Raw genomic sequence first — 14930 nt, forward strand, 5'->3', positions numbered from 1 at the left:
ATAATACATATAATATTAGAATAATATAGACCAAAACACATCAAAAAGCAAACAGCATATTCACACATCATGAAGTAAGATGGAATGATTGAGATGAAAGTAAGATGTAAATAATTTGCCTCTAGGCTTTTCAGAAACGCAATTAAACTACAAAACAACACACGTACAGGATATATAACAAAATCACTTTTCAAACACAAGAAAACCACAGAAACAGAAGACATATTCGTAAGTTTGAAACCCTTCACTGAATATTGATAATGTTATAAAACATTCATAGTTTTTTTCTAAATGTGTTCATATATATTTAACTTCTTCACTGAGTAAGTATCTTCACTCAGTTTTCCAAAGCTCTTAAGCAGAGTGATGAATGAAGTTAAACAGTGGCTAGAAAATACAAGGAATGCAGGTGTGTAACTGTTCTCTGTCACCTTCTGCATTCTTTTGCAGGGGAGAAGACAAAGGTCCTTTTCATTTATAATTAAGCCAGGAGAGACTGGGATTTGATTAACCAGGCAGATGGTGAGTACGATGCACACGGACACATAATATTTAGAAGACCTCTCTACTTTCAAAAGAACTTGTATACCTTTAGCTGGTGGAGCTGCCACTTTCCGTGAAATTGGAACAGGTACTTTCTCTTCTGGCACTGGCTTCTTGGGCACTGCTGGCATTTTTTTAAAAAAAGTTTATTTTAAAAGGTTTTGAATTAATCACAGTTTAGGAACATAATCAGATGACAAAACAAAAATGCAGAGACTTGACATTTCTTCAAGTCAAATAAAAAAAAAGACAACAAACATTGAACGTTACAGCTTGTGTTAGACAATTGGACATTATAAATATAAATCAGTTTCTGAAATAAGACTTCTTTTGTGTAGCTCTGAAAAATTATATACCTCTTTTTGGTGGAGCCTCCTCTTTTTTAGCAACTGCAACTTTTTCTTCTGTGATAATTTTCCTGTGCACTTCAGTCACTTAAAAATAATAAGCATAAGAATATTTAGTTGCAATATTTGAAATGCAGACATAGGTAAGTTTTTTCTACTTAATCTGATTTTTTTAAAAAGAAAATGCTAAGTAAACTTCAACAGCAACAAAAATGAGACATTGCAGAAGAGTGTACTTTGCAGCCATAGCACAAAGATGAATAAATAGTCAAAAGGAAGGGGAGATCCAGACAGAGGTTACAGATACTAACAAACAAAAATTTATTTAACTAAAATGCCTAAGCACAAATACTGCAAACAAAAAAATCTCCATGATAATAATATACTCAGTTTGTTTACCTTTGGTTGATGGAGGTTCTTCAACTTCTATCTCAAGAGTGGGCACCTGTTCTTCTGCAAGTTCTTAAAAAAGATTGTGCAACTTTAGAAAATTTGATTGATTTCAGCAACAGGCATAAGATAAAAGATGAACTAACACATAAATCTCATCAAGATGACACAGGCCACAGGCCATATTGTAGACAAACAGACATAAGTGCATGTTTAATGTTGAAGAAATTTGATATATGAGATATATTTTTTATCAACATGTATATATGTTAAAGATGAAATGCAGCAAAACCCCCATTTTTTGCAGTAGGAACAGACCACTGATATACCTCTTGCTGGTGGAGCCTCCATTTTTTTAGGCACAGGGACAGGCACTTTCTCTTTAGGAACTGCTTTCTTATGAACTTCAGGAACTTTAGAAAAATGAGTAAGATGAGAAGGAAGATGAGAAAGAATATTAAGGTGTAATATTTGCAATTGTCTACTACATTACAATGTGTTTTACTGAGTTAACACAAACAATACTTTTCATAGTACAAGATGGAATATGAGACAACTGTTCATCACTGGAAGCAGACACCACCCATGTCAACATGTACAAACAAGACAGTGCGACAAACATAATCCCCTTGAAGATACATCACACACATGAGGAACTGGTTTATACCTTTAACTCCTGGAGCTTCCTTAGGGGCAGCTGGAAATTTTGGTTCTGGGACAACTCTCCTATGCTTCTCAGGCACTTTAAAAGATTACAATACGTAGTTTTACAAAGAGGAGTAGTATCACCATAACATGCACACATTTCCTTAATACAAAAAACCACAAATGGACATAAACATATAGTGGCAACATAACACTCAGAATGATGAAACAACCCATATTTTGTAATGAAAAGAACATATACCTTTAGTAGGTGGGGCTTCCTCTCTTTTAGGAACAGTTACCCTCTCCTCTATGTAGTAAGACTCTTCTTCAGTCACTTAAAAAGAGTAAAATAAAAAAAATACTTGAGTTTAAGTATTTGACATCTTTTACTGTCTTTATAGCCCTGGTAAGCAATAAAATAACTGTAAGACAAGAAGAAGCAGTGTGCTTTACTAACAGACACCTCTGGTATTACAAAATATACATTCAAACCCTCCTGCTCCCTCTGAAGCCAATGGAAAAACCCCAAGCGACTTAAATGGAACTGAGATTCAGCTCTCAACTTGTATTTCTGTGGAATCTGAAAATGCTCAGCATGCGAAGTACTGGATCAGCACTTTACATTCCTCTGTCCACTAGTTCACTAATGTTGGAATTTGTTCACTTGGAGAAAGCCTATCTCCCAAATACTGAGAAAATTCCTTGACTAAAGCCATCCCTTGAAAATACTTTCTGCAGTGTCACTTGTAATGGAAACTGACTCAATCAGTGTATTACCATCCTTCACAGCATTATGTTACCACCAATAAACTTACAGGTGGAAAAAATTTAGTCATTTTACGATGAAATTCTCTGAGGAACCAGAGTGCACCATGATATTCCGAAGGACCTTTACTTCATCCAGGCAACCTGGTGGAAGAGGAACTTCCAACAGAGAATTTTTGTAAAAAAAAAAGAAGGGCTGATAATTCTCAACATCCAAGAGACACCTCATTATTTTCACTGTATCAAAACAGGTTTAACTACTACACTTTTCAAAAGCAAGTAATAGAAATTGCAGACGTTCTTAACATTAAAGATTATAAGATATGAAACATTTATATAGTAGTAAATTTTTCGTTATTAATAGGGTAGATATTAATCCACATTATTTTTAGTACAAAAGAAAAATTACTTTTTGCTTTTGCCTAGTATTCCTGAATTGTGGTCATACCTTCAGAAATCTCTTTTCTGTGAACGGAAATAGACACTTCCTCCATTTCTTCTTCAGCCCATTCTTCAACTGTTGGTTCTTTAAAGAAGATTGTTAGTTTTAGTATTTTTGGTGGATGGATGGATGGAAGGAGGGATTGATGGATGGAGAAGATGAAAACCAGTTCTTACAAGTTCTATATGACAGTGACAGATATGCATACAATACAGAAACTGCTGTGCACACACATATGTATGATTTGCTCTAAATGATGTGTTTTGTCCATGCCCCATGTAGCCTATTGTGTGCTGTTGTATCTCTCAAATATCCTTTACTGGTCAACTGTCAGTCCATTAGAATGCCTCAGCTCCCCAAACTTCCTCGTCACAACGGCTGAGGGAGGGAAACAACAGTCAAAGAGTTAGAGATTGCTCCTTGATCCAGCTAGATGAAGGTAAGAAGGACAGGAACAAGATGAGAAGGGTAGGTCAAGAATTGAAAGGAAAGTCTGGCATGTGCACATCTACAAATGTGACTGTATCAGGGAAAACATCAGCTTGTTCTGGGGTAAAAGGTTAATTTGCAGGAGACAAACAGAAATTAACACTGCATGTATCCATATGAATATATATTTGCATGTTCATATTTTAGATAATTTCCATATCTGCTTTTAAAAACTCATTTATGCTTTTTAATAGAATATGTAAATCGTCTTGACTGGCTAGTTATTAATGGGATATAAAAATGGTCAAAATATTGATTTCAGCTATCTTGAAGTAGATATTTTGTGGAATTACACTAACTTAAAACAACTGATCTCAACCTTCCCTGAATATGAGAATATGAACTAAAAGAGCTGGTGAGAAGCTAAGACTGTAGAGAGAAATAGTATTGTTATCTGCAGGGCTACAGAGAGCCCTGGAGTATGGGAGTGTGCAAATGGATGGTTACAGTCCTAATTAGCAGAGTCTAATCTCAACACTATACACCCATACTTCTTAATGATGATTTCATGACAGCCTGATCCAAAGATCACTGTATTCAGTGGCAGAGTTTCCATTCATGTCAATGGGGTGGGATCCTGGCATTCAAGACTGAAATGGTAAGTGGCACTCAGGAGGCTCTTAACTGCCTGCAAGTCTGTAAAATGTTCAACACAAAACTCATATAAGATAACTAACACAAAATTTTTGTGTATTTTGGTCTTGGTCTTAGAACAACAGACTTGTAGACAAAGCACAAGTTTCTCACTATTGTCTGTTTATAGTGTACCTTCAGGTGATGGGATTTCCTCTGGAATGGCAACAGATACTCTTTCTTCTGTAATAAGTACTCTTTCTTCAAAAGTGGCTTTCTTCTGCACTTCAGGGACTTTGAAAGATAACAGTATTACATGTATGCTTTTCTAATTCCATTGTGAAAGCAATGTTGCAAAATGCTAAATCTAAGTTTCCAAAGAATTGCTTAAGGGTACTATGCACATAACACATAACAGAGATTCAATATTTAGAAATAATATTTTTATAAGTATTGCACAACACATACAACATACTGTAATGATTCATTGTCACTAAATCAGAACAGCAGAATTCACAGGGGAAGCACAAATCAATGACTGATAACAACACAGAACATATAAACAAAAGCTGAGAAACAGCATATTCTTTCATTCTGCTGGAAAGCATACCTTTAGCTGGAGGAGCCTCAACTTTTTTAGGAACAGCAGGAGATACTTTTTCTTTAGGGATAGGTTTCTTAGGAACTGCAGGCACTTAAAAAAAAGTATTTAGTTTTAGGACCTATAAAGTGCAAAACTGGCAAAAGCATCATGTAACAGAAATGTATCATTCAACAAGATTACACATAGACATATTTTGCTTACAAAACAAAACAGCTGAGCAAGCTGAGACAAATGCAATGTTCTAAAGACTACAATAAATAATATTACAGTGATCAATATGTACCTTTTGCAGGTGGAGCTTCTTCTACTTTAGGAACATGTGGTATTTTTTCTTCTGGAGCTGGTTTCTTAGGAACTTCTGGCACTTCAGAGATATGAATTATAATAATATTAAGTAACTAAAATTACAGGTGTTTGAAGACTGCATCTATAGCACAGTTATCCACAAAATTGACACAAAAGATACATAGCTAATGTAACTGAAGTACAACAAAAACCAGATTCACTTAACAATCAAAGCCAAGATTGGACATAAACAAGATGCTTAAGATAACAAGAAAAGAATGTTATTTATTTAAGTGTACCTTTAGGTGGTGGAGCTTCCTCTCTTTTTGGAACAGCGATTTTTTTCTCTGGGGGAGCTCTCTTAGGCACCTCTGGCACTTAAAAAGATAAAATGCAAGATAACTGAATTTTATATTTCAAAGATTTATAGGAGTGTTATAGAATTTCATTAATCCATCTATAAGAATATCAAGACACACCACATAACACATTCACACACTTAACGTAGAAAGGTATGAGACAAGAGTAACATATATTTGGGGAAAAAAAAAAAATCAAATCAGTCTCTGGAAGCCTATCAAGTGCTTTAAGACTGATTTCTTAACTGAAGAAAGAGCTGCTCAGGTATGTTACCTGGCCTTAGAAATTGTTATATATGCAGAGGGAATTATACATAAAAATAAATTTCTAACACAAACATGTTTACGTACAGGCCAACAAAAAAAAAATTAAAAAGATATTCAAAAGATACATGTACACTCCATCACTAAGTATACCTTTGGCACGTGGAGGTTCTTCTTTGGGAACAGGAACGTGTACTTTTTCTTCAGGCACAGGTTTTTTAGGCACTTCACGACCTTTAAAGGTATTAAAATTTGTTTAAGTAACCTTTCTAAGGCTTTTGAGTTTGTCTTAGATGAGAACAGACATGCAACATAACACACAAAGACTGTATTTATCATATGCTTATATTGAGAAGTGAATAGTAGTTAAGGAAACAGCACAATAGTACAGGACTGGTTAAAGCCCACATTCAAATATGCTGTACCTTTTGCTGGGGGAGCCACCTCCTTTTTAGCAACAGCAACTTTCTTTTCTGGAACAGGTTTTTTAGGGACTTCAGGCACTTTGGAAAACATTGTCAAAGTGAGAGAGCTTTAGTTTCTGGACCACTCATCCAGATTTCAGTAATCCAAGATTGCTTTATAGAACATAGTGTCTGGACAAGGAGCTGAGCGCCGCAACACAATACAATGTACAACCACTTGGACACACAGTGGACTATATGGGAAAGACACTATGATACAGTATAAAATTCCAATTTTAACATTTCCGCACTATCACCTTTCATGGCACTCTATTGAGGTAAAAACACCCTACCCTTGTCTGCAAAAGCCACACAACTTTTAAATACAAACAACAAGCACAAGATTGTTAGGAAAGAGAAGGGCCAAAGCTGAGGCAAATGCAAGCTGTAAGCTAAGTTATAGCACAAATGAAAAAGTAAAAGTATGGAGATAATAAAGATAGTGTAAAATCAAATAATGCGTATGGAGATAATGCAAAACCAAACCACTAGAGTGTAAATTCATAAATACATTCAAGAAAACATGAAAAATAATATAATGAAAGACAGTTTGTTTGGTTTTTGTTTTTTTGGGGTTTTTTTTGTTTTTTTTCACTAGGGCAGTAGGAATACCTTTAGCTGGTGGAGCTTCTTTCTTAGGGACAGGAACAGGCTTTCTTTCTTCTGGAACATGCCTCTTTGGTATCTCAGGCACTTTAAAGAGATAGGTGGTGAACACTTAGGAGACAGTAAAAATATTTGGTAAAACACAGTAGGCTACTTTCAACAGGCTGGATAAGCAAACACTATATGTCAAAAAATACGTTGTTTTATCAAACATACAATATGCTCATCTCAAAAAAAGCTATTCAAAGAATTATTTAAAGCAGTGATGAAGAAGAATTAGATTTAGAAATGCAATAGGCCTTGAACTTTTGAGAGTAGAGCCACAGAGAGATGGAAAGATCTCAGTTCTGGTATGCTATCCTTTGGTAAAGAGTGGTACAGGCAGATAATGTGAAAGTTCAGAAAAATGGAGCGCATGATGATTCAAAGATTTTATTCACCTTCAACGTGAGGGATCTCCAGTTCTGTAGAAATGACTTCTTCTTCTTCTTCTTCTTCTTCCTCCTCCTCCTCCTCTTCAACTTCCTTATGTGCTACAATAGGAATTGTAAAGATACAAAATTTGGAGATAGGAAATATCAATGTCCGTAGTAAATCTGAAAAGCTTTTAAGAAGATATTATGTGTGTCCAGTACACAAAGTTCACTGAAACACATATGCTAATATGTAAAAAAAATTCATCCAGAAAACCAACAGCATGTGCAAATCTCATAATGAATTTTGGTTAACTACAGATCCAAATTGTTTTAAAAATCTTAAATATTGATTAGCCCCTCATTTTTAATCAATCTACCTTCAACTGGGTAAACAGCTTCAAAGAATCTTTCTTCAACTGTTTTCTCATGCTCTGTTGGCTCTTCAAAGAAAAGCATTTAAACAATGTTAAGATAAAATAGTTGAAATGTTGACAACTATTAATCTAAAGAAAACTGAAGCTACATAACACAATGAACAAAAAGAGGCAATGCATATTGAAAAACAAATATATGATGTGTCTAAATATGTAATTTGCCATACATAAAAATAGATTAAAAGAAAATCTAGTAGGATTGAAAGATTGTTTTGATTCGGGTGCACAGATTTTTGGTTTTGTACATACCTGTGACATATGAATACTCTTCTTCTCTGTGAACAGAAACCGACATCTTTTCTTCTGAAACGGTCCACGTTTCTACTGTCGGTACTTTAAAGATAGGATTTTGTTTTAGTATTTTCTATTCTAGATCCACATTAGTGGTAGTCAGCAAATCTGTATCTGTATTGCACATTTAAGTCTTAAACATATTTAGACAGTCAGTATTCATATTCTAAAATACTGAACACAAACCAAGCATACAAGTATAATATTTAGTATCTGTTAAAGACTGAAGGCACAGACACCTTTAACCTGAAAATTTAAAATAAATGCATGCACAGGCTTTTGGAAATAGTATTAGAAGAATTCCAAAGGTGGGTTTTCAGAGAAATTTTGGGGCACTGGGCTATTATTATGTAAGCATAGGCCAGCAGGCAGAATTGATGAAGAAAAAGCTAAATCACACTGCAATATCCTGTAGGCTGTTTAAAAAAGAATCAAAAGGCTAGCCACAAACATGTTAAAAACAGACTTTATGAAAGATAAAAGCATGGTACACATACTATTTAAACACTGAGAGTAGTCACAGCACGACTGTTACAATAGATCCAGGTACATACACACAGGCCCACATATTCACAAGAAGCACAAAAACACACAGGGTGCTAGAAAAAATGTAAACTGCAATTGAAAGATGCTGATCTCTACCTTCCTTTTTCATAACTTTTTCCTCAATGATCATTGGTGTAGGTTTTGGTGGTAGAACTTTCTTGGTAACTGTTGGCATTAAAATTTTGTTACTCAGTCATGTATTTAGGAAAGAGATCAAGATAAGTCTACAGCTATCTAGCAATGATGTTGGAAAAAACCCAAACAAGACAAACATAATCTAACTGAGTAGCTAAGTCAGGTTCCTTGGAACCATGCAAAGCAACAGAAGGTATGTGTTTGCTTCTTTTTATTGCTGCCTTCTAAAGGGGCTGGGTAACTCAGGACATTTAGTACACAGGTCATATCCTGATATTGACATATATTGAATTGCAGCCAACAGAGTCCTGCTGCAGAATGGGAAATGCTATACAAGAGGAGGTGGTTAGCAAGAGAATAAAGATGCATCTTTCTTTCATAACCAAACAATTAACCAAGACATCCTGGTAGACAGGTCAAGATGGAAATCTGAGGAAGATGGGGATTTCACATCTTCAGCTCAGAGTGAAACATACCATTTCACCCAGTGCAATTTTACACTCACTTCCTTTTCTTATTAAAGCATTGGTAGTTAGCATCTGCATTTAATATTTTCCCCTAAAAAGCTTTTCATCTTTCTTTTATACAATTCAGCAGAAGCTTTTATTAGATGTTTCAAAGACTGAAAAATTTATCAGACCCATGTTAAATGAAGACAAAGCATATGCAGATCAGCTGAGTAACAATAACCACTACTTTCATGTGAAGATGACATTAAGGTAATTAAACTGTAGTTACCCTCAGCCCGTTTGACTTTTTCTTCTGCAGCCCTCTGAGTGGTTATCTCCACTTTTTCATCAACAGGTTTCTTGACAACTGTAAGTGATTCAGATATATTTATTGTTTAAATCATCTTGCAAATTACTTTCTGGACACAAACCAGGTAGAACTGGCTATTTTCTTGTTTAGGATGTTATAACCTTTGCGCATCCTGTGCGTTCAGCGCATTGTTCACTGGTGGTGAACAGTGGTGGTAAAGGCACTTGTGAAACAGGTGATCAGGCCTGCCCTGCCCTGAGACATATGCGGTGATCTAAATGCAGGACACTTCTCAGAAGTGCAGCATTCACTGGCTCAAAAGCACCACCCATGCCGAAGGCTAATATACAGTGAGAAGGAAAGATAACTGAAGCTTAGTTTGATTTTGCCAGCAATTCTTGGTTTGCTTCAACCACCATTGCCACTATTCTCTCTGTATTTGAAAATATGAAGTGAGGGAAGAAGAAGGGTTGCCATGAGCCTTGCTCATGTCACTGTCCAACATAAAAAGAATTCTCTCCTTTTCAAGGAAATGTGAATAACCACCACAGTTCAGCTTGAAGGGGATGCATGAGAGATCTTAACCTGCATGTTTCTGTTAGTTTTGAAGGAAAGTCATACCTTTACGAATTGTTACTTCTTTCTTTTCCTTCTTTTCAGCTGTAATTGCTGGTGGTTTTCGCTCAGGCACAGGCTTTTTAGGAACTTCAACCACTTTAAAAATAATAACATTGCTTAATGATGAAAAATGCATTGTCTAAACGCTCAATACACACAAACATTATTAGTTATACCATTATAAGTTTATGAAGTTGAAAAACACACAGAGTTTTGGAGATCCAATTGTTGCAGGAAAATTTTCTGCTTATTTCCGAGTTTGATGGTTTCTCATCAGAGCCAAATTGTGTTCCTAGAGGCATACGTTACTCCTACCCAAGACAGTTAAAGCATGCAAGGAATTGTGACATACAGCTATTAACATCAAGCAATTAAGGTGTGAAACATTTAACCTAAATCAAGTTTATCTAGAATACATGCAAATGATAGAAAAAATATCCAAAACAACTAAAAATGACACGTATCCTTTTAAACTATTAACTCATATTAGGTTTTAAAGATGTCTCTATCTGCAAATTCCATTGGCAACTAAATTACAGTGTATCAATTTCTATCTGCATCTATACCTTGCCATATTAGAGTCCATGTCTCATCATCAAGAGCCAGTTAAAACTTGGCAGCATATTAAGGTTCAAGTTATTGTAACAAAAAAAAAAAAAAAAATCCAAGAAATGCTGCCTGGCTCAAAATTTTTGGGCTTAATAATAAATATAAGAAAAGAGAAGAAATAAAATGGTATGATAATTAAAATACCTTCTTCATGAATGACCCGTTTTTCTTCATAAGTCACTTCTCTTTTCTCATAAGCTTCTTCCCACTCCTCTTCCCCTTCATCATAGCCTTCTTCCTTGACATAATAGTCATGGTCTTCTCCATAATCTTCTTCCCATTCTTCGTAAGTTTCTTTGGGCTTTTCATATATTTCCTTCTTTTCTTCATGGATCTGTTCTCTCCTTGCCATGGATGTTATTTTGATCTCTTTGGGCTTCTCTGGCAGCACCTCAGAAACTTAAAAAAAATTAATAAAATAGATTATTCATATCATAGCCTGGAATTTGCAAGGGGTATTGGATGTTCGCAGTTAATTAAATTATTTCATCCTCACAGATGGTTTAAAGAAGTGACTATTTTTTAAGCAGTCCTAATCAGCTTGGATTTTAAATATGTATGTTTTTAACATAAAGACAAAAATCAAACAGATGTGATTGATTCAAGGTAATTCAAAACAAATTGCCTTGTTTCCACAATGTAATTTTACTATTTTTAAAAAAGTTTTTTTTAAAAAAAAGGTTACCTTTAGGCGGTGGGACTTCTTCAGGACCTTTTTTAACCACCTTTTTGGAGACTTTCTTTACTGGAACCTTTTTTTCTGCTTAAAAACAATATATTTTAAAATTTAAATTAAAAAAAACCCAAAACAAATCAACAGTCATAATGAAACATGCACACATTGTCCAAATACTTTAAGTATTCTTACCTGGCTTTTTCTCCTCTGGTGTTGGAATAAGAGGCAGAAGAATAGGAATAGGGGCAGCTTGTAGGAAAAATTAAATATTTAGAATAAAATGTGAGTATGATGTTTTCTTGTAAATGAAGAAAAATCCTAGTGCATTTGGAAAATAGATGAGATTATTTTATTACAATTGCAGAATAAAAGCAAACATGGTGCTCATTCTGACAGTTTACTGTAGCTGGAAGAATATATTTTGAGTGGGAATTCTCAGTCTACCTTTATTTGAACCATGACCCTTCTCAGCTTTGTTTTCTTTACTGCCATCACTCTCCTATCTTTGCTGATAGTAATTAATTTAAATATCAAATCTTTTCCTTCCTGCTGCCACTGCAAGCATTTACCGAATTATCCTGGAAATGAAACCAAGAAGATTGAACTTCTAAGGTTCATAGTAAACTATTGAACGTAACAGAAATACACATAATGTTTGTAGTCTGTAGTCCAATACCAGAGCCTGGGGAGAGACCATTTGCAGTAAACATGCAATACATTTTATGGCTTTAAAAGAATATTTGTATTTTATTTTCCTTTTTTTTTCAAGGCATAGTAATTCAGACAGCTTGCTTAAAAGATATTTCTGTGGCGAAAAGAAGAAAAGGTGAAAATAAAGAATGATCAGAAGAGGAAAATGGAAATAAAAGGAAGATGGAATAAACAAGAGACTGATAGGAAAACAAGATGGAAAGGACAAACTCTTTTTAAGAGAAAAGGCTTCATTCCTACCAGTACCTGTGTATAGTTTTCACCTTCCACACAGCAAAACAAGCCTATTCAAGCCAAGCCTTCCTCATATCATATTTGTATAGAGACAATTAACTGGATCTTATCACTGAGCTGTCTAATGTTTTTCTCTGAGGTTCCCACTGGCCTGCTGCTTCAGTGCAGATATAAAACAGCACTACGGTACAAGTATGGTTTGTTACCCTACCTTCAGCTTGTTTTTGAGGTGGAACTGCAACCTTGGCATCAGGAACATCTAGAAAACCAAAATGTTTAGTTTACTTCATAAAAAAAAATAGATTTGAATATGCTGTCCCCAAGAATAGTAGTTCATGGTGCTTTAATCTTTCTGTTCTATCATACAAGGATGGTAGCTTACTCCTCAAGAATAAGCTAGCTGACCAATAGATAACTAATTTCTGTCTGGCCAGACTCTACACTGTTTCATTTTATTTCTAAATAATTCTTGCATCATTTTTGGAGTAGGTTCTTAAGAACATTCAGAAAAGACGACCACTATATATCATAAGGAGATGATTGCTACTCATTTTGCCTACCTTGGTTATTTTTTTTCAGTTGTGCAGAGGACATAGAATCTATTAATTGGTCTATTCCTCATTGTTCTATTCCTCAGTCATTCAAACAAAAAAAAACTTTCGTGTTTTAGAGAATGTGGCTTCCCATATTGTACAAAATAGGACCCCAGACACATTAATATCACTGATTTTGGAGTTATCACAGCATTCATTGCCACTATTTATGAGAATAAGTAGTTCCTCATATCTATGGATGAGGAATATTTTTTCAGGGTGTAGGTTTGACTTACTATAACCAGGAAAAAAGGGTTTGAAAATAAAAAATAAAGCAGAGCAATGCACTATATCTGTGACAGAGTATAGACATGACCTTGTGCCAGTCTTGCTCATGATCTTTACCTGGCGGCTTCAACTCCAGCTTGATTTCTGCAAAAGAATATTTGATTTCTTTTAGGACTATTTATTTTTCCAGAATCATGTTTCAAACTCACAAATTTGCAGAAGGCTATGATCACAAATTTGTTTAGCAAATTCGCTAACCTTTGGTTACCAGATAGAGCTCTGCAGTGCTTCTTGCTTCTCCTCTTGGTTCAAGACGAGCAATTACAGAATATACACCTGCAATAGCCAAGTATGTCGATATTTATATGCCTTTATCATTAAAAAAACAGACAACAAAATCAGATAAAAGAATGGCATTAGCACAAATATTCCACGCATTTTTACCTTCATCTTCTGCAGTAACATTGTGAATAGTCATATAATGACAGCGGCCTTCACTTCTGAAGCTGTACTTGGGACTCTCTCTCAGTTCAGTGGGGCCTTTATACCATGTCACAACTGCATCATCAAAAGACACCTCACACTCAAAGGTTGCAGACTGGTGTTCACTCACTACAATGTTCTGTATGCTCTTTGTGAACTGAATTGGTTCAGCTGTTTTTAGAAACAAAAAAGATATAAATCGTTATGCACCACCAGGCCATTTAGCTTATCTAATTCCTTCTCATTGTTTTAATAATAATAGCTACATTATAATAAGAGGTAATAACAACAGATCTTGAAAAAGTAGAGTAAGAAAAAGGGATTCCATCTTCTATGAAGTTTTCTATGTAAGAATGAAGATTAGAAGACATAAGAGTACAACGATAACAAGATTGCTGTGCAGATAAATTGTACAAGAGAAGCAATTAAGGAAATTAAAGATAAAGAATAATTAAGAAAAAGAGGAAATCCAAGGAAAATATAAGAGTATCAGAGAGAAAGAAAATAACAGCAAGAATGACTCAGATTGTTTGAGGGCCAGGGGACACTAGCAATGATGATTTAGTTAAAGATACTAGCTTACACACAAGTATGTCAGATATTGTTCAAAGTAAAATTTCTTGTTTAGTCCGTTTCCAAGTTTGGGAATATCTCTTTAAGAAATTATTTTTATTTTCATTTGTTCTGTTAATGGAACATCCAGAAACTGTTTATCACTACCGTAATAAAGAGATTCTGTATCTGTTTACAAACCTTCAATGGCCAGATCTGCAGTTGTTTCTAGATCGTCAAGCTTGCAGGTATACTGTCCTTGGTCTTCTGTTCTAACATCCTTGATGATGAGTTTGTGTACTTTGTCAGAGATTTGTGTTGAATATCTCCCTCCTATCTTAATGGGTCTCCCATTTCTATACCACTGAGACTTGGCATTTGGGATAGAGAACTGACAAGACAGCGTGCATGTGTTTCCTTCCTTGAAAGTAGTGTCATGAAGATGCCGTTCAACTGCAGGTTCTATTAGCATGTTAAAACATACATTTTAGCAGACATCAGACAGTGGAATAATTAAAATGTAAATTAATTCAAATACATACTTGAAAATTACACTTACCGATCACAGTTAGCCTGGCACTGGCGATGTGTGGTCCACACACTATTCTGAAATTTCCCTGATCTTCAAGTTGGCAATTCCTGATTCTCAGTATGTGGCGATCACCTTCAACTCTAATTTCATATTTTTCACTGGAGTCCAGTTTCTGTGTTCCCTTGTACCATGAAAGTTTAATTTCCGGATAGTTAATTTTAATCTCACATTCAAAGATAGCATCCTCATCTGTTAAAACCATCTGATTTTCAATGTCTTTGATCAGAGTAATAGGCTGAAAAATATTAGTTTAAATTAGTTTCAAATTCCCTGT

At 35.0% G+C, this 14930-nt stretch overlaps 1 protein-coding gene across 1 annotated transcript in view; it reads right to left on the minus strand.

The window, feature by feature from the left end:
- Nucleotides 1–899: 899 nt before the first annotated feature.
- LOC104081196 (titin-like) overlaps nucleotides 900–14930 on the minus strand; it is a gene marked incomplete at its 3' end in the record, with an annotated part of 69896 nt that continues 55865 nt past the window's right edge. The window contains exons 66-92 of the mRNA XM_009583834.1: nucleotides 14624–14891; nucleotides 14266–14526; nucleotides 13474–13683; nucleotides 13288–13365; nucleotides 13147–13173; nucleotides 12420–12467; nucleotides 11456–11512; nucleotides 11273–11347; nucleotides 10732–10986; nucleotides 9982–10074; nucleotides 9340–9417; nucleotides 8563–8631; nucleotides 7879–7962; nucleotides 7573–7635; nucleotides 7220–7312; nucleotides 6786–6890; nucleotides 6135–6212; nucleotides 5863–5943; nucleotides 5386–5463; nucleotides 5085–5165; nucleotides 4808–4891; nucleotides 4393–4491; nucleotides 3142–3219; nucleotides 2188–2262; nucleotides 1948–2022; nucleotides 1290–1352; nucleotides 900–977 (exon numbers count right to left, since the gene is read on the minus strand). Coding sequence (XP_009582129.1) covers nucleotides 900–977; nucleotides 1290–1352; nucleotides 1948–2022; nucleotides 2188–2262; nucleotides 3142–3219; nucleotides 4393–4491; nucleotides 4808–4891; nucleotides 5085–5165; nucleotides 5386–5463; nucleotides 5863–5943; nucleotides 6135–6212; nucleotides 6786–6890; nucleotides 7220–7312; nucleotides 7573–7635; nucleotides 7879–7962; nucleotides 8563–8631; nucleotides 9340–9417; nucleotides 9982–10074; nucleotides 10732–10986; nucleotides 11273–11347; nucleotides 11456–11512; nucleotides 12420–12467; nucleotides 13147–13173; nucleotides 13288–13365; nucleotides 13474–13683; nucleotides 14266–14526; nucleotides 14624–14891 — 2734 coding nt within the window. The remainder of the gene's footprint in view (nucleotides 978–1289; nucleotides 1353–1947; nucleotides 2023–2187; nucleotides 2263–3141; nucleotides 3220–4392; nucleotides 4492–4807; nucleotides 4892–5084; nucleotides 5166–5385; nucleotides 5464–5862; nucleotides 5944–6134; nucleotides 6213–6785; nucleotides 6891–7219; nucleotides 7313–7572; nucleotides 7636–7878; nucleotides 7963–8562; nucleotides 8632–9339; nucleotides 9418–9981; nucleotides 10075–10731; nucleotides 10987–11272; nucleotides 11348–11455; nucleotides 11513–12419; nucleotides 12468–13146; nucleotides 13174–13287; nucleotides 13366–13473; nucleotides 13684–14265; nucleotides 14527–14623; nucleotides 14892–14930) is intronic.

The sequence above is a fragment of the Fulmarus glacialis genome, unplaced genomic scaffold, assembly GCF_000690835.1.
Source record: "Fulmarus glacialis isolate BGI_N327 unplaced genomic scaffold, ASM69083v1 scaffold24298, whole genome shotgun sequence".
Taxonomy (NCBI): domain Eukaryota; kingdom Metazoa; phylum Chordata; class Aves; order Procellariiformes; family Procellariidae; genus Fulmarus; species Fulmarus glacialis.